The sequence below is a fragment of the Carcharodon carcharias genome, chromosome 8 (assembly GCF_017639515.1).
Source record: "Carcharodon carcharias isolate sCarCar2 chromosome 8, sCarCar2.pri, whole genome shotgun sequence".
NCBI classification, from domain to species: domain Eukaryota; kingdom Metazoa; phylum Chordata; class Chondrichthyes; order Lamniformes; family Lamnidae; genus Carcharodon; species Carcharodon carcharias.
Genome location: NC_054474.1, coordinates 60616809 through 60635815, shown reverse-complemented (window position 1 = coordinate 60635815; position 19007 = coordinate 60616809). Strand labels below are relative to the sequence as shown.

Sequence of the window (19007 nt, the reverse complement as noted above, 5' to 3'; positions counted from 1 at the left end):
CATTGCATCAGATTGAATGTAGTTCATAATTTTCAAAACTGCTTTCATGACAGCTTTGATATCAGTTACCCCTAACAAGTGATACAAATAAGATTCCAAAATTTGAGAAAGCAAATAGGTTTATAAAGTCCCAACATTGCTAGCACCAAGTTTCTTCGATGGTAACAGATGTCAGAACTTCCATGATGTCTATGATCCTTGAACGACATAATGTTGAGCAGTTCCTCCTTCATTGTGCAGGGCCAGACACAGTAAACAAAAGACTGCAAATTACAACTTGCTCTTACCATCGCAAGATTCATCCAATGCAAGAGTTAAATATGCACACATCAGGGTGTTTGAACGCAGCTGTGATTCAACTTCACTGATTAAAATTTCAGTGGTCTACTCTGTGAAAATAAAGGTGAAGATCTGACATGTCCTTTTGTAATTAACTTACCTGTGCATAGGATCGCAACACTATCAATGCCACACTTTCGCAAACATGCATACATTCAATGCCACTTGATACAAAACAAGCCGAGCCTGTGGCTAGTTAAGTAAATTTACTAAAAATTTGTATTTTTCAAGCCGCTTTCACTTTTAAATATTTCAGAACCCTTTGGAAAGTGTTGGTCAATAAGGTTAGTTCTGAAGATTTGAGAACCTAAACTGAGATAAATGGTCGTGACAAAGAAGTCACAATACTTATCCTTCATAGCAAGCCTCGTTGTGGACTTGAAACTTGTTTAATGCTAACATTTCAAAAGCACTTCGGCTTCTTAAGCCTGCAATTCTAAGCCATCTTAAACAACAAGCAGGCACTTTTCAAGAAACCATTACCTGACTCAATTCGCTGCTGGTAACAAGTAAACATTTTGCCTTTTGCTTCTCTTAGAAAATCCTGATCCCATTTCTAAAGCTAGTGCCAAATTTCCAAAAGTTCCAACTCCCTTTCCCCAACTATGAGGTGTGTGACTGCCTGCAACAAATAAAATCCCACCCTAAAGTCAAAAAGATGTACTTGAGGTCTCAAAAAGCTGCATGTTGCCCACTCCAGCTACAAGCACAGGCTATAAGGAAAGTTAGGGCTTGAAGTTGAACTACAATTAAAACGTCAAAGATGAATTGGAGACAAGGATTCAGATAGAAAGAATCATTAATCATTATAATCTGTTTTGTAAAATAAGTTAGATTCAAATACTTTGATTTCAAGTTGAACCATGACAGCAAGAGACCATAGATACCAACTTTTAAAAGGCAAGTCCAGAACTGACATCAGATGCATTTCTTGCCAGTGACTGATAAATAGAATGGTCTTCCAAGTAATGAAGGTAAAAACTTTGAAGTGATTCAAGAAACAGTTCAATACTATGATGGTTTGGTTTTTAATCAATGATAAGTTAGATGGGTCAAATGGCCACCCCCATCTGTACATACATTTTTGTGAAGTTACCTTTCTCCATTGTTGGATCAAAAAGGATTTCAAAATGAAGTATGGAACTACTGAATTAATTACATATTAAAAACATGTACTAGACATTTTGTGAGTGCAATTCCAAGTGGAATAAATATCAAAGAACTAACCCTAACTTTCAACAGCTGTACATTTTTTACTGAATAGTATACAAAACCTGCAGAGGTTACATTCATACCAAATTGGTCAAAGTATATTTTTAAGCATTATTTTCGCACTTTAATTAGATATGCTGGTATTCTAGTTCTCCATCGGCTGAAGTTTAAACACAGTACAAGTGTAAAAAAAAATTAAAAATAACATTCCATTTCTACAAAGAGTCATCTAAAAATGAAATCCATACATTTGGGTCCACAATGAATGCAGTTTTTATATGCTGTATTTGGCATGATGTTAATGTGTACATTTCAGCTGCACACACTTTCAGTAGTTTAATATTAGGAGTCATTAGGGAGTCCAAAGAGCTTAACTGTTCCAGCTTCCCGACTGCTATCGTACTTGCCATCTTTATCATCGCAAGCAAAAGCTAAGAGTGGTCGCTTCGGATGCCACGCTACAGTAAAAGTAGGTGAGTCGCACTGTACTTCCCATAACTTCTCACCTATGGGAAGAAAAATAACTTAAAATAAGTAACAGAATAAAAGGTACTTACAAAATACTGTTCTACTTTTTAAAATATGGCTGGAACAAGTCAGGTTAAATAACCCAGAGAAAAATAATCAGCCAATCATCCACTGCAGCTGAGATAGCCAAGTGACCACATACTAAAACACTGGAATTACACAAATGACAAATTAGAATCTATATCCCCAGTGGACATTCAAAACTGAATTACTATACGGATGAGAGTTTCTCAATTCTAAATGGAATGCACCATCACCACTGCCAATGCTAAATCCACTTCATAAAAGAAAGGCGAATGGTTGAAAGTTTATTCTTTCATGGGACGTGGGCTCACTGGCTAGACCAGCATTTTTAGTGCCCATCCCTAATTGCCCTCGAGAGGGTTGTGTTGAGCCGACACCTTGAACTGCTGCAGTACATGCGGTGTAGGTATACCCACAGTGCTGTTTGGGGTGGTGTTCCAGGATTTTGATCCGGCGACAGTGAAGGAACAGCAATATAGTTCCAAGTCAGGATGGTGTGGGGCTTGGAGGGGAATTTGCAGGTGACAGTGTTCCCATGCATTTGCTGCCCTTGTCTTTCTAGGTGGTAGAGGTCACAGGTTTGGAAGCTGCTGTCAAAGGAGTCTTGGCGAGTTGCTGTAGTGCATCTTATAGATGGTACACACTGCTGCCACTGTGCATTAGTGGTGCAGGGGGTGGACGTTGGAGGTATTGGATTTGATGCCAGTCAAGAGGGCTGCTTTGTCCTGGATGGTACAGAGCTTCTTGAATGTTGATGGAGCTGCACTCATCCAGACAAGTGCAGAGTATTTCATCACACTCCCGAATTGTGTCTTGTAGATGGTGGACAGACTTGGGGGAGCCAGGAGGCAAGTTACTCACTGCAGATTCCCAGCCTCTGGCCTGTTCTTGTAGCCTCAGTATTTACATTTCTGGTCCAGTTCAGTTTCTGGCTCATGATAGCCCCCCAAGATGCCGATAGTGGGAGATTCAGTGATGGTAATGCCATGGAATGTCAAGGAGAGGTGGTTCCACTCTCTCTTGTTGGAGATGGTCATTGCCTGGCATTTGTGTGGCACAAATGTTACTTGTCACTTGTCAGCCAAGTCTGAATGTTGTCCAATTCTTGCTGCATATGGGCAAGGACTGCTACAGTATCTGAGGAGTCACGAATGGTGAACATTGTGCAATCATTAGCAAACCTCCCCACTTCTGACCTCATGATGCTCCTGCAGTGATGTCCTGGGACTGAAATGAACAACATCCAACAATCATCCTTTGTGCTAGGTATGACTCCAACCAGTGGAGAGTTTGCCCCGATTCCCATTGACTCCAGTTTTGCTAGGGCTCCTTGATGCCACACTCGGGTCAAATGCAGCCTTGATGTCTAGGACAGTCACTCTCACCACACCTCTGGAAGTCAGCTCTTTTGTCCATGTTTGGACCAGGGCTGCAATGAGGTCAGGAGCTGAGTGGCCCTGGCAGAACCCAAACTGAACCTCAGTGAGCAGGCTGTTTCTGATTAAGTTCCGCTTGTTAGTGCTGTCAACGACACCTTCCATTAGTTTGCTGATGATCAAGAGTAGACCGATAGGTGGTAATTGGCTGGGTTGGGCTTGTCCAGTTTTTGGTGGACAGGACAAAGTGAAAACAATATTTTTGATAGTCTTATAATTTTAGGTATTGAGCACTGCATTTGACTCCAATTAACAATGGTCTAGCACTGTCAAACTTCATTCACAAGGCTAAAATTGATACAATCAACCTAAATGCAAAGATGAAAAGATTATGTAACTTAAAAAAATTAAGGGCTATTTCTACAAGGTCGTTATCTACACAGTATCCAGAATTCCAAAGCTTGCTATAACTTCAATATTTCCATCTTTAAGACTCCTCCTTAAAGAAGTTATTGCTGATACTTAAGTACAGAGAACTCACTTTGCTCATATTTCAAATTATGTAACACATTTCATTTACTAAACTTTGCAAAACATGGGGCCTCACATGCTCACAACCTAAAGGGTCAACACTGTGATCCTTGAAACTCAACTGCTCAAAGCTGAAGGCTCACAAACAACATCTAACTGAGGAGGTCTGGGGCCACGAAGTTATAGGCTTGTCCCATGGTCAGCCAGGAAGGAAGCATAAGACAGACATAATTGAGATCCTAAATAAGAGATAAAGAAAACTGCATGCCAGGCCCAGCTGTCGCTCCTCCCCAACACAAAAACAAAACTACCTGGAAAAACTCAGCAGGTCTGGCAGCATCGGCGGAGAAGAAAAGAGTTGACGTTTCGAGTCCTCATGACCCTTCAACAGAACTAGGTGAATCCAAGGAGAGGGGTGAAATATAAGCTGGTTTAAGGTGGGGAATGTTTGGGTAGGGGGAGAGAAGTGGAGTGGGGTGTGGTTGTAGGGACAAGCAAGCAGTGATAGGAGCAGATAATCAAAAGATGTCACAGACAAAAGAACAAAATAACAGGTGTTGAAGTTGGTGATATTATCTAAACGAATGTGCTAATTAAGAATGGATGGTAGGGCACTCAAGGTATAGCTCTAGTGGGGGTGGGGGGCATAAAAGATTTAAAAAATAATGGAAATAGGTGGGAAAAGAAAAATCTATATAAATTATTGGAAAAAACAAAAGGGGGAAGAAACAGAAAGGGGGTGGGGATGGAGGAGGGAGTTCAAGACCTAAAGTTGTTGAATTCAATATTCAGTCCGAAAGGCTGTAAAGTGCATAGTCGGAAGATGAGGTGCTGTTCCTCCAGTTTGCATTGGGCTTCACTGGAACAATGCAGCAAGCCAAGGGCAGACATGTGGGCAAGAGAGCAGAGTGGAGTGTTAAAATGGCAAGCGACAGGGAGGTTTGGGTCATTCTTGCGGACAGACCGCAGGTGTTCTGCAAAACGGTCGCCCAGTTTACGTTTGGTCTCTCCAATGTAGAGGAGACCACTTTGGGAGCAACAAATGCAGTAGACTAAGTTGAGGGAAATGCAAGTGAAATGCTGCTGCACTTGAAAGGAGTGTTTGGACCGTTGGATGGTGAGGAGAGAGGAAGCGAAGGGGCAGGTGTTACATCTTTTGCTTGGGCATGGGGAGGTGCCATAGGAGGGGGTTGAGGAGTAGGGGCTGATGGAGGAGTGGACAAGGGTGTCCCGGAGGGAACGATCCCTACGGAATGCTGCCGGGGGGGGTGAAGGGAAGATGTGTTTGGTGGTGGCATCATGCTGGAGTTGGCGGAAATGGCGGAGGATGATCCTTTGAATGCAGAGGCTGGTGGGGTGATAAGTGAGGACAAGAGGGACCCTATCATGTTTCTGGGAGGGAGGAGAAGGCGTGAGGGCGGATACGCGGGAGATGGGCCGGACACGGTTGAGCGCCCTGTCAACGACTGTGGGTGGAAAACCTCGGTTAAGGAAGAAGGAGGACATGTCAGAGGAACTGTTTTTGAAGGTAGCATCATCAGAACAGATGCGACGGAGACGAAGGAACTGAGAGAATGGGATGGAGTCCTTACAGGAAGCGGGGTGTGAGGAGCTGTAGTCGAGGTAGCTGTGGGAGTCGGTAGGCTTGTAATGGATATTGGTAGACAGTCTACCACCAGAGATTGAGACAGAGAGGTCTCAGGAAGGGAAGGGAAGTGTCAGAGATGGACCACGTGAAAATGATGGAGGGATGGAGATTGGAAGCAAAATTAATAACTTTTTCCAAGTCCCGATGAGAGCATGAAGCAGCACCGAAGTAATCATCGATGTACCGGAGAGAGTTGTGGAAGGGGGCCGGAGTAGGACTGGAACAAGGAATGTTCCACATACCCCATAAAGAGACATGCATAGCTGGGGCCCATGCGGGTACCCATAGCCACACCTTTTATTTGGAGGAAGTGAGAGGAGTTGAAGGAGAAATTGTTCAGTGTGAGAACAAGTTCAGCCAGACGGAGGAGAGTAGTGGTGGATGGGGATTGTTCGGGCCTCTATTCGAGGAAGAAGCGGAGGCTGAGCGTCAACTCGCAGACACTTCCTCCTACCTCTCCCTGGACCATGACCCCACCACTGAACATCAAGCCATTGTTTCCAGGACTGTCACTGACCTGATCTCCTCTGGGGATCTTCCTCCCACAGCTGCCAACCTGATAGTCGCCCAACCTTGGACGGCCCGCTTCTACCTCCTACCCAAAATCCACGAACAGAACTGTCCCGGTAGACCGATCGTGTCAGCTTGCTCCTGCCCCACGGAACTCATTTCTCATTATCTTGACTCCCTTCTCTCTCCCCTTGTCCAGTCCCTTCCCACCTACATCCGTGATTTCTCTGACATCTTACGTCACATCAACAATTTCCAGTTCTCTGACCCCAACCGCTTCCTCTTCACCATGGACGTCCAATCCCTCTACAACTCCATCCCCCACCAGGATGGTCTGAGGGCCCTTAGCTTCTTCCTCAAACAGAGGCCCGAACAATCCCCATCCACCACTACTCTCCTCCGTCTGGCTGAACTTGTTCTCACACTGAACAATTTCTCCTTCAACTCCTCTCACTTCCTCCAAAAAGGTGTGGCTATGGGTACCCGCATGGGCCCCAGCTATGCCTGTCTCTTTATGGGGTATGTGGAACATTCCTTGTTCCAGTCCTACTCCAGCCCCCTTCCACAACTCTTTCTCCGGTACATCGATGATTACTTCGGTGCTGCTTCATGCTCTCATCGGGACTTGGAAAAATTTATTAATTTTGCTTCCAATCTCCATCCCTCCATCATTTTCACATGGTCCATCTCTGACACTTCCCTTCCCTTCCTGAGACCTCTCTGTCTCAATCACTGGTGATAGACTGTCCACCATTATCCATTACAAGCCTACCGACTCCCACAGCTACCTCGACTACAGCTCCTCACACCCCACTTCCTGTAAGGACTCCATCCCATGCTCTCAGTTCTTTCGCCTCCGTCGCATCTGTTCTGATGATGCTACCTTCAAAAACAGTTCCTCTGACATGTCCTCCTTCTTCTTTAACCGAGGTTTTCCACCCACAGTCGTTGACAGGGCCCTCAATCGTGTCCGGCCCATCTCCCGCGCATCCGCCCTCACGCCTTGAAACATGATAGGGTCCCCTTTGTCCTCACTTATCACCCCACCAGCCTCTGCATTCAAAGGATCATCCTCCGCCATTTCCGCCAACTCCAGCATGATACCACCACCAAACACATCTTCCCTTCACCCACCCCCCACCCCCCCGGCCGCATTCCGTAGGGATCGTCCCCTCCGAGACACCCTGGTCTACTCCTCCATCACCCCCTACTCCTCAACCCCCACCTATGGCACCACCCCATGCCCACGCAAAAGATGTAACACCTGCTCCTTCGCTTCCTCTCTCCTCACCGTCCAATGGTCCAAACACTCCTTTCAAGTGAAGCAGCATTTCATTTGCATTTCCCCCAACTTAGTCTATTGCATTCGTTGCTCCCAATGCGGTCTCCTCTACATTGGAGAGACCAAACATAAACTGGGCGACCGCCTTGCAGAACACCTGCGGTCTGTCCGCAAGAATGACCCAAACCTCCCTGTCGCTTGCCATTTTAACACTCCACCCTGTTCTCTTGCCCACATGTCTGTCCTTGGCTTGCTGCATTGTTCCAGGTGAAGCCCAACGCAAACTAGAGGAACAGCACCTCATCTTCCGACTAGGCACTTTACAGCCTTCCAGACTGAATATTGAATTCAACAACTTTAGGTCTTGAACTCCCTCCTCCATCCCCACCCCCTTTCTGTTTCTTCCCCCTTCCTTGTGTTTTTTCCAATAATTTATATAGATTTTTCTTTTCCCATCTATTTCCATTATTTTTTAAATCTTTTATGCCCCCCACTCCCACTAGAGCTATACCTTGAGTGCCCTCAATTAGCACATTCGTTTAGATAATATCACCAACTTCAACACCTCTGTGTTCTTTTGTCTGTGACATCTTTTGATTATCTGCTCCTATCACTGCTTGCTTGTCCCTACAACCACCCCCCCCCCAACAAAAAACCAGCTTATATTTCACCCCTCTCCTTGGATTCACCTAGTTCTGTTGAAGGGTCATGAGGACTCGAAACACCAACTCTTTTCTTCTCCACCGATGCTGCCAGACCTGCTGAGTTTTTCCAGGTAATTCTGTTTTTGTTTTGGATTTCCAGCATCCGCAGTTTTTTTGTTTTTATTTTTGTCCCTCCTCCCCACTGCCCGCGCAGGCAGCACTCAGCGCTGTCACTCATGATCCATGCAGGACGGGCCTTAATTGGCGGGCCCGCATCAAATCACGGTGCGGAGCTGATCGCAGGCGGTGGTCGGCTTCCCAATCGTCCCAGCCCGCCCCTGCCGAGCACCCCCGCCAAGGGAAATATCCTGCCCCAGGTGTCAAAAATGGGAGTGTTTCATTCTCCCCAGCGCTAGAATATTCCTCACCTTGAAAGCAAAACTAAACAAAGTTTATGCACATCAACATTTCACTCCATGTCAATGCGATGCATTAGAATTTTACCAAGAAGAGTTAACAGGGAATTATGTGCACATAAATAAACTTGTGAAAGGCCACTTAAACCTCCATGTGTTGCAATTAAAAAGTAGACACCACAAGCATGAATGAAAGCAAGTTTCCAAAATGCCACATAACATTCAAGTGAAAATGCTAAAGTTAATAAAATATAAATGATTTGTGTGGCAAAAGTATTGGCCATCAGTTAAGATTGTATTTTCATACCAGTTTCCACTTCTGCAATGTCAATGAAGTGGTCCTCTGAAGCTGATGCTAGCATTTTTCCATCATGGCTAAAACTCAACGTTCTCACAGGCCAGTCAAGTCTGAAGGGAGGAGTGGGAAAAAAGTGTACAAAATTTCATTACCCAATAACAGCAAAAGTTCTCAACAGATTCCTGTTTCTAAAGCCTTATCTGCCAACTAATGATTGAAACATAAGAGTAAAATGAAACCTCAAGACAATATTTCCCCACCCCCCCATTTTTACTTCCTTTTCAAATCTGACTAGGACCAAAAATCAATTTTTAAAAACTTGGATTTGCTTTAAAACAACTATTCATTGCCAAAATTGTAATCTCCACTGCCTATTATTACTACTGTCACAGAAGTGATCTTCTACCATTTCTTTTGATGTCTCTGCCTCAAATGTATGCCTAGTGCTAACTCATTTGCCTTGCCACTTCATGATAATTGACCAGCAGAAAAGTAAACAGGCATATGGGGAGAAGCAATGAAATAGTACGCAACAGCTTCTGAATCCTCTGTGTTAGCAGAGGTCTTGAACTTGCTTCGCCCAAAATGTAGGAAGTAACACTTCCCACCCACTAATACAATTCTGTTAAAAAAAAAACAAAAAAACTGCGGATGCTGGAAATCCAAAACAAAAACAGAATTACCTGGAAAAACTCAGCAGGTCTGGCAGCATCGGCGGAGAAGTGAGGACTCGAAACGTCAACTCTTTTCTTCTCCGCCGATGCTGCCAGACCTGCTGAGTTTTTCCAGGTAATTCTGTTTTTGAATACAATTCTGTTGCCTTTTCTGTGTTCCAAATTACATATTACATTTAAACAATGCACGTATGTCCTACAAATATATAGAAAAGCAATATTTAAACTATGAGTAATATTTCATATAGGCCTTTGAATGTTTGAAACAAACATAAAAATTGCATGCATGTAACTGCAGCAATACTAACAGTTAAGTTAATTCACATGTCTTGAACCTCAAGGAGGAAAATAAATAATCTGATTTTAGTAACAGAGTGTAATAAAGCAGCGGGGGTGAAATTAAGTGGTTGAAAGAAATGAAATCTGAACTACTTAGACTTTATAACTATGGTTACCAGCTTTCAAACAACAAGATCTGGGTTATGTGTATGCAGAACAATTACTTAAAAAATAACTTGCATCAATGCAGTCGGCAATAAAAATTCTCCTCAAAGTACAAAAGTATTGTGGAAACAAGTGTAAGAAGAGCCAATAATGAACATCAGTAATTGAGAAGCTTCTCATCACAGATTTACTGGTTTGAAATGTAGTCAACATAACATGAGATGAGCATCAAAGATAAAAACAAAAATAAAAACAAAAAACTGCGGATGCCGGAAATCCAAAACAAAAACAGCAACAGAAATACCTGGAAAAACTCAGCATCGGCAGAGAAGAGCACAGATGACATTTCAAGACCTCATGACCCTTGAACAAAAAATTCTCCTCAAAGTACAAAAGTATTGTGGAAGCAAGTGTAAGAAGAGCCAATAATGAACATCAGTAATTGAGAAGCTTCTCATCACAGATTTACTGGTTTGAAACGTGGTCAACATAACATGAGATGAGCATCAAAGATAAAAACAAAAAACTGCGGATGCTGGAAATCCAAAACAAAAACAAAAACAGTAATACCTGAAAAAATTCAGCAGGTCTGGCAGCATCGGCGGAGAATAGCACAGTTGACGTTTTGAGTCCTCGAAACATCATCTGTGCTCTTCTCCACCGATGCTGCCAGACCTGCTGAGTTTTTCCAGGTATTACTGTTTGTTTTTGTGATGAGATGAGCACCCGTGTTCCACTCCCAAATCTGGTTAACAGTCAATATTTTAAACACATGCCAATGCTTAATGTACATAGTATTTACTGGGCACTCACCTGGAGAAACACCTTACACAGACTAGTTCATCCACACTCCAAAGACTGACCAGCGCATCAGCGCTCCCGGTAGCAAAGTATTTGCCTGTTGGGTCAAACTTAATGCAGATGCAATTTGAAGGATGTGCATTGATTGACTGAATGGGTTTTAACTCTGGATAACTGGAGTATAAAAACAAATTGAAAAAAATACTCAGCATTTTCAAAACATTAAGTGCAATTTTATAACTGATGGTTATTGTATAAAGCTCATTACATTATAGCAAAGCACAATGAGATCAGCCACCAGATGACAACATTTTTGTACGCAAAAGGCAAATATTTGAGATTACACAAAACCATTGTTCAAGTTTATAATACTAAATGTAAAAGTTTGTAGACAGACAATGCATAATTTACATTTCTTTTCTTTGTCCTGAGATCTATAGAATTTTTCAGGTGACTATTCTCTGTCCTACAGACAAAGTGCTTTTACTTTCTTTCCTTATTCCCAATCCCTAGCCTGGACAAATCCTCATGCTCTTGTGGTTTATCGCATTGTCACAGGGTAGAAACTGGTACATGAATAGTTAAAACTGCACAGTTTTTGAAACACCAGTTAGCAGACCACAAAGTAGTTAGGTGTACATTTAAAACTGCAATTTTCCACACACCCGATATCACCCTGTGTCAACCATGATAGCCAAAGAATTTGGAATTTCTAGCCCTATTGAGGAGGAGTAAAACAAGTCACCCCAATTATCTCATATACTTACAATACCAGATCAGGCAGCAATGGAACAAATCTGGAACAGATAACCTGCCTATCTACTTAGCCAGAGTGCTGAAAGTTAGCCAAAAATAAATAATTAATCAATCAATCATTTGTAATATTTTTAAAATCACTACAGTCAAAAATCCAAGCAAAAGCTATAAAGGTGCAGCATGACTGGATGCTTAACAAGATAAATGTTTTGGATAATGCCTACACTAGCACACAATAATGAAATGAAGCCTCCCAACCAACAAATAGGGTGATTAGTTTTTAAATTTAGTTGTGAATAGATTTTTCCAGTTTCTAAAACTGAACTTTTATTAAAACTGAAAGTGAATCACCTGTCCAGTATAAGAAAATGCTTTATGCCTTAAGGAATTTTATAGCAATAATACTATACCAATAAACCAGTTATACATTCATATTCATCAATCCATCTTTAAGAAGTTCAGTGAAGTTCAAAATTTATATTACCTGAGTAAGTTGATGCAGCCATTGCCATTGGTTAGGAAAAACATATCATTATCATTGTTCCAGGAGATCTCATTCACTTCAAACTTAAACTGTTCTTCAGCTTTTGATCGGTGTGATTTTGCATCAATGAAAGTCACTACATCATCTTTGTTTCCCACAGCAATTGTTTGGCCATCAGGACTCCAACAGATGTTAATATTCTCACCTAAATACAAATCAACAACCATCTCTGTTTCAAGGTCAAAAATAATGCATTTTTTCATTATTAAAAAACAAAACACAGCTACAGCAGAATAGTAAATATGCTACTGGACTAGTAATCCAAAGGTCTGTACTCATGAAGCAGAGACATGAGTTCAAATGGCACCCTTGGCAGTTGGGGATTTTAAATTCAAAAAATTAAGTAAACTCTGAAATAAAAAGCTTGTATTAGTGACGGTTACCATGAAATTACTGGATGTCATGAAAACCTAACTGGTTCACTAATGCTGTTTTGATAAGGAAACCTTGAATCTTTACCCTGTCTGGCCTATACGTGACTCCAGACCCACAGCAATGTGATTGACCCTTTACAGCCCTCTGAAATGGCTTAACAAGACACTCAGTAGGATCAAGACCACTACACCAAATAACAGCAGTCCAAGAAGGTGACCTTCTCAAGGGCAATTACAGTTCAGCAATAAACACTGGAATTACCAAGGCCACCCATATCCTTTGAATGAATAAATTTAAAAAACAACACTGAAGTATCTGTAATACTATTTGAAGTAAATTGGTTTGGTATATCACCAGAAAAAAATGCAAGGAAAAAAAAAACAACTACTTGCATTTATATAGTGTCCTCAATGAAGTAAAATGTCCCAAGGAACTTTACAGGGGTGCTGCCAAACAAAACTTGACAACACCACAGAAGGAAATGTTATGATAGGTGACCAAAAGTCTAATCAAAGAGGTAGATTTTAAGGTGCCTTTTAAAAGGAGAGAAAAGATAGAGACAGAGAAGCTAAAGGAGAGAATTCCAGAGCATAAGACCTTGACAGCTGAAGGCACAGCCCACAATGATGGAGCAATTAAAATAAGGCTGCATTTTCTGCCAGCACAGTACATGCACAGTTGTATCACCACTCCATGATGTCATTGCGAGGGATGGAGTCAGAACTCCACCAAGCTCAGTGTGATACTCATATAATATCATATAGTATGAAAAAAAACAAGACCATACCTTTGGCACATTTATCCTGTTAAATAAACACATACAAATGGTCTGTAATCCCTTCCCTTTCCTATCAAACATTTTTCCATACTGAATGCTGCCATGCCAGGTGGAAGTAATGGAAGTCTCTAAATCTTTAGTGCTTTTGACACTTGAAAATCATAAGCAAGCACCTTTACTCATTACAACCTCAAAAATGTTGATAGCATTGAAACATATAAATGAATGAAAGCCTATTCATATTCCTATGATAGCTCCTTTACAGTGTACAATAAATCCCCTGCACAGTGATTCTAACTTGCAAACGTTCATTCTCGCCATGGGATAACTTGCAAACATTTCTTCTTGCTGCTGAAATGTGTGGTTTTACTTTCCAAACTTTTTTTTAAACCAAGCTGACCTCATTGGTTTTCTGCGCAGATGCGTAATGGTGGCCATCTTTGCAGGCAACTTGCATTTGCAAGAGTCACCATGTTAAAATAATTAAAATCGGGTTGCACAAGAAGCCAGGTTTGGAGGAACATAGAGATCTTGCAGAGTTGTAGAGCTGGAGGTGGTTAGAGAGAGAGGAAAAGGTGGGGCCATAAAGGTATTTGAAAACAAGAATAAGAATTTTAAAAATCAAAGCTTTGTTGGACTGGAAGCCAATGTAGATCAGCGGCGGGGTGATGGGTGAATGGGACTCAGTCAGACAGCAGAGTTTTGGATGAGTTCAAGCTTATGGAGGATGTAAGCTGAGGCCGCAGGGTGCATCAGAATAGTCAAGTCTGGAAGTAACAAAGGCATGAATGGTGATTTCAGCAGCGGGGCAGAGTTGGGTGACGTTACAGAGGTGGAAGTAGGCGGTCTTGGCGATGGAGCAGACATGTGGTCAAGAAGTTCAGATCAGGATTGAATACAACACCAAGGCTGCAAACAGTCTGATTCCACTTCAGACAGTTAGCACGAAATTAAGTCAGTGATTAGGGAACAGAGTTTGTGGCAGCGACAAAAGGCAATGGCTTTGGTCGTCCCAATACTTAACTGAAGGAATTTTCTGCTGTCAGCAAGCAGTAGAACACATCAGATAGTGGAGAGGTCGAGGTGGTGGTGAGGTGGAACTGAGTATCATCAGTGTATAAGTGGAACCTGATGCTGTGTTTCCAGATGATGTCGCTGAGGTGCAGCATGTAATGAGAAATAGGAAGCAGCCAAGGATAAATCCTTGCAGGACCCCATAAGTAACAATTTGGGTATGGGAGCAGAAGTCACTGCAACTGGGGCCAATCCCACTCAGCTGGACAATGTGGAAGAACTGTTCGAAGGAGGATGATGTGATCAACAGTGCCAAAGGCTGCAGACAAATCAAGAAGGATGAGGAGGGATAATTTACCTTTGTCACAGTAATATAGGATATCACTTATGATTTTGATAAGAGCCATTTCGATACTATGCAGAGGCAGGTATCTGCTGGGCAATTGTAGGAAAAATGGGAACGGATTTGAGAGGCAACACTACATTCAAGGAATTTGGAGAGGAAAGGAAGGTTGGAGATAAGCCGGTGGTTTGTAAGTGTTGAGGGACCATGGGTAAGTTTATGAAAAAAGGGTGAGCAATTAATAATCACATGCAACATGGGGACCAGGAAGAGAAGTTGGATGGTCAGCAATTTAATGGGAATAAGATCAAGGGTGAGCATTAAGGCCAACATGAGCTTGAAGAAGACACAAGTGGACATAGGAGACAAACTACAGCAATTAGGGATGGTATAAGAAATTGGGGCTTTTCATAAACTGGTATTTTCTGCATAGTACGGAACTTATATGAGATTAGCTAAACAGCACTTATTCTCTTTCTGGAAAGGCAATTTTTAAACACTTTGATTTCTAAACAGGCCCTGGAAACAACAAGCACTTATTCTCTTTCTGGAAAGGCAATTTTTAAACACTTTGATTTCTAAACAGGCCCTGGAAACAACAAGGTCACTTGGTTCAGGCCGCCATGTTGACATTCCTAAGTAGGATGGCGTCTTGTGTACTCCCCTATGTATGCAAAGTGTTTAGTGTTAGGGGCTGGATATAGAGGGGCAGGGGGAGAGGGGAGAGGGGAGAGAGTTTCCTGATACTTTAACTAGAGAGCATAACACTCTCAGAATGTCAGTTTGTGTTCTGGGATCAGTAAACCGTTTTCAACTGTCACAGGTTGTATACTTTTTCAGTCTAATTAATTAATGCATCATATCAAAGTGTTGCTTCTTAATAAACTATTTTAAAATTACTTACGAATAGTCAACTGCCTCTCTTAGGGATCTGTGGCTCCGAATCCAAAAATCTTACAATGGGCAATAAATGCTGGCCTAACCAGTGTTGCCCACATCATGTGAAAGAATAAAAAAGTTGAGAGTTCAGGGCAAGGGAGGGTGGACATCTTGTGGGAGGTTGGTTTAGCGAAGGGAGCCAAGCAGCAGAGGCAGAGCAGATCAGATGCCCGCCACCTTAATGACTTGCTGTTGGAGGCAAGAATGCAGGAAGCAGGGAGAGGGGTTTGTAGTGGACAATACAAAGCAGAGATTATCTTTGTATTCCAGGATGAGCCTAGTGTTTTCGGGGCGGAGGGGGTTTGGTGATGCTGCAAAGGCCAATTTATTACCCATCTTTTGTTTCCCATAGATGGGTTTTCTTCTTGAACCACTGCTGTCCTAACGGCAATGGCACTTATTAGAGAATTCCAGCGTTTTCACCCAACAATGAAGGAATGGCACTGTATGCCCAATGCAGATTGATGCAACTCGGAGTGAAACTTCAAGGTAATGGTGTTTCTATAATATTGCTGCTCGAGCTTCTTGATGGTAGAGATTACAGGGCTGAGAAGTAGTTTGAAGTATATGCATCATGTTGATTGTGTACACTGCAGCCACAGTGCAGGAGTGGTGGTGAGAATGGAGGTTAAGAATGCAATTATTTCGACTGAACAGCAAGCCAAATAATTATACGTTACTATAAGATATCACACAAACTGAGTTTTTAAAAACAAATACTATATTTGGCCAATGCTCATATCTAATACTTATCAGTGATGCTGATCCTATTTTACACCTGATTTTCAAATCCTCTTGATCATCTTCTAGATTAAGTCTATTCTAATGTTGTTGACCTTCACAACAACTGCCTAAGTATGGCTCCACTACGGTAGTGATCAATGTTCCCTCTAAGCTGTGTGGCTGCACAGCAGCCCGAAAGCCCCCACACAGGCTGCACATGAATCAGCCTCTTAATTACCACACAGATGCGACTGGTCAAAAAAACTTAAAGGAGTGTGCACTTAAATAAATTGCACATGCACTCCAAAAAAGGATACATTTGTGGTGATATGTAGTCACGAGGTATACAAGGTTTGATAGTGTGAGATATAAAAAGGAATGGCAGTATATTTCAAGTAAACGATCATTATGTACAAACATTAGTGAGAGCAACTCAGGATATAGAACATTTCAACTACTTATGCTGGTGATAAGAGATGGCACTTTCATAGAGTAATTAATCCAGTCATTACTAATTCATTATATGAACTAAATTTCCATACTTCTACACATTAATTGACATATTACAGTATCCAGAAAACATTTTTAAAATAATGTACCTTTAGTGTTGACAGTAGCAACACATTTTGTAGTTCGGACATCCCAAATTCGAACAGTTTTATCACCAGAGGCAGTCACGAAGAGATCAGCATTGGTAGGGTGCCAACAGAGTTGGTCCACGCTGTCACCATGACCACGATAGTTATTCTCCTTCACCTGAAATATGCAAAAATGGGATTTACAAAAATAAATTTTGAACAGCATGAGAATTAAAAATATTACACACATATATTTCACTTCCTGTAAAGTATGCCTGTTTCAGACCATGTCTTAAATTTTTTTAAAAATTCATTCATGGGATGTGGGCATCGCTGGCTGGGCCAGCATTTATTGCCCATCCCTAGTTGCCCTCGAGAAGGTGGTGGTGAGCTGCAGTCCATGTTGTGGAGGTACACCCACAGTGCTGTTAGGAGCCCGGATTTTGACCCAGTGACAAAAATCTCCAAGGCATACTACCTTTGTTGGTGGAGACTTCAATTTTCCTGGAATTCAGTGCCAAAATTGTTTTAGCCTCTGTTGTGGTGAAGGTGCAACAGAAATTTGTTGAAAATATACAAGACGGTTTCCAACTCAGCACATCAATAAAGCAACCATGTACTAGATCTAGTGTTTAGTAGTGAGCCCAAACTCCTATCAGGCCTCCATGTGAGGGAACATATGGGCAAATGTGACCACAATGTTATATGGTTTCAATGAACTGGTCGAACCATAGATAGTAAAAATCTATAACTGGGGACGATTCAGGGAGAGGGCAAGGGAGGATGTGGTGGGGGTGGGGCTGAGAGGGGTGAAGGGAGGGAGGATACAGGAGGCAGGTGTCAGGAAGATATAATAATTTCCATAATATTATTCGAATTTATTGTAAAGTAATAGTGCGGGTCGTGTGTGTGTAACCTAACTGAATTAAACATAGCTAGTCTGAAGACTTTCATATATCAGAAGATAACCTAGGTTTGAAATGTTAAAAAGAACAACAATGGGGGAACGTTTTAGAATGTGAGGTATAAAGGGAATATTTGCATTTTTAAATAAACCAGACTAGTTTGAATTCAAAAGAGGGGGTGTATTATTTCACCTAGCCAGGAAAAGTTAAGAAACAGTGTGTTATTTTTCCCATGGGGGGGGGGGATGCGGGGGAATGCTGCAGGGGAGGGGGAGAGGGGGTAGGGGGATGCTGCGGGGTGTGGGGGGGGGGTAGGGGGATGCTGCAGGGGAGGGGGAGAGGGGGTAGGGGGATGCTGCGGGGTGGGGGGGGGGTAGGGGGATGCTGCGGGGTGGGGGGGGGGTAGGGGGATGCTGCGGGGGAGGGGGAGAGGGGGTAGGGGGATGCTGCGGGGTGGGGGGGGGGTAGGGGGATGCTGCGGGGTGGGGGGGGGTAGGGGGATGCTGCGGGGTGGGGGGGGGTAGGGGGATGCTGCAGGGGACGGGGAGAGGGGGTAGGGGGATGCTGCGGGGTGGGGGGGGTAGGGGGATGCTGCGGGGTGGGGGGGGGTAGGGGGATGCTGCAGGGGACGGGGAGAGGGGGTAGGGGGATGCTGCGGGGTGTGGGGGGGGGGTAGGGGGATGCTGCGGGGTGGGGGGGGGGTAGGGGGATGCTGCAGGGGAGGGGGAGAGGGGGTAGGGGGATGCTGCGGGGTGGGGGGGGGGTAGGGGGATGCTGCGGGGTGGGGGGGGGGTAGGGGGATGCTGCGGGGTGGGGGGGGTAGGGGGATGCTGCAGGGGACGGGGAGAGGGGGTAGGGGGATGCTGCCGGGCCCGGGGGGAGGGGTAGGGGAATGCTGCGGGGCGGGGGGGAGGGGGATGCGGGACTGCGGGTGAGGCGATGGGTTCTCAATTTCTTTCTTTCCCCTCACCAGCCGGTCTTTCTCCAGCACGAACACGCTGGCTGTCTTGTCGAAAGATCCGGAAGCGAGCCTGCGGCCATCACAGCTCCAGGCCACCGAGTGCACCTTGGCCGTGTGAGCCGAGAACTCCTTGGTGCGGCCGTTATTTTTGAAATGTTCCTGAGATTCCAGCAGGTAACCGGCCGCCGCCATCTTGCCGATCCGAATCACTCTTCAGTCCGCAGGGGGCGCGGGGTTGATTTCAATCACAGGAATCAGAAAACTGACCGCCCTTAGCAGCCATAACTAATACATTCATTCCACTCAAATCAAGATTCAATTCAAAAGATGTTTCTGAATATCGTACTTTTTATTATTGTATATG

General features: G+C 43.4%; 1 protein-coding gene across 1 annotated transcript; it reads right to left on the bottom strand.

Moving 5' to 3' along the window:
• Positions 1–1348: 1348 nt before the first annotated feature.
• thoc3 (THO complex 3) lies at positions 1349–18849 on the bottom strand. Its single transcript, XM_041193813.1, has 6 exons — positions 18653–18849; positions 16799–16955; positions 11968–12172; positions 10740–10901; positions 8818–8918; positions 1349–2057 (listed from the first exon to the last, which is right to left on the bottom strand). The coding sequence occupies exons 1-6, from the start codon at positions 18833–18835 to the stop codon at positions 1894–1896; spliced, it is 972 nt and encodes a 323-aa protein (XP_041049747.1). The 5' UTR covers positions 18836–18849; the 3' UTR covers positions 1349–1893.
• Between the last annotated feature and the right edge of the window lie 158 nt (positions 18850–19007).

Excerpts from the sequence above, each read along its gene's own strand:
- thoc3 (XM_041193813.1), bottom strand. The coding sequence starts at position 18,835 with ATGGCGGCGGCCGGTTACCTGCTGGAATCTCAGGAACATTTCAAAAAT. Across the intron at positions 8,919-10,739 it reads TGTGTAAGGTGTTTCTCCAG|ACTTGACTGGCCTGTGAGAA; the intron begins GTGAGTGCCCAG and ends TCCTCCCTTCAG. Across the intron at positions 2,058-8,817 it reads CATTGCAGAAGTGGAAACTG|GTGAGAAGTTATGGGAAGTA; the intron begins GTATGAAAATAC and ends TTCTTCCCATAG.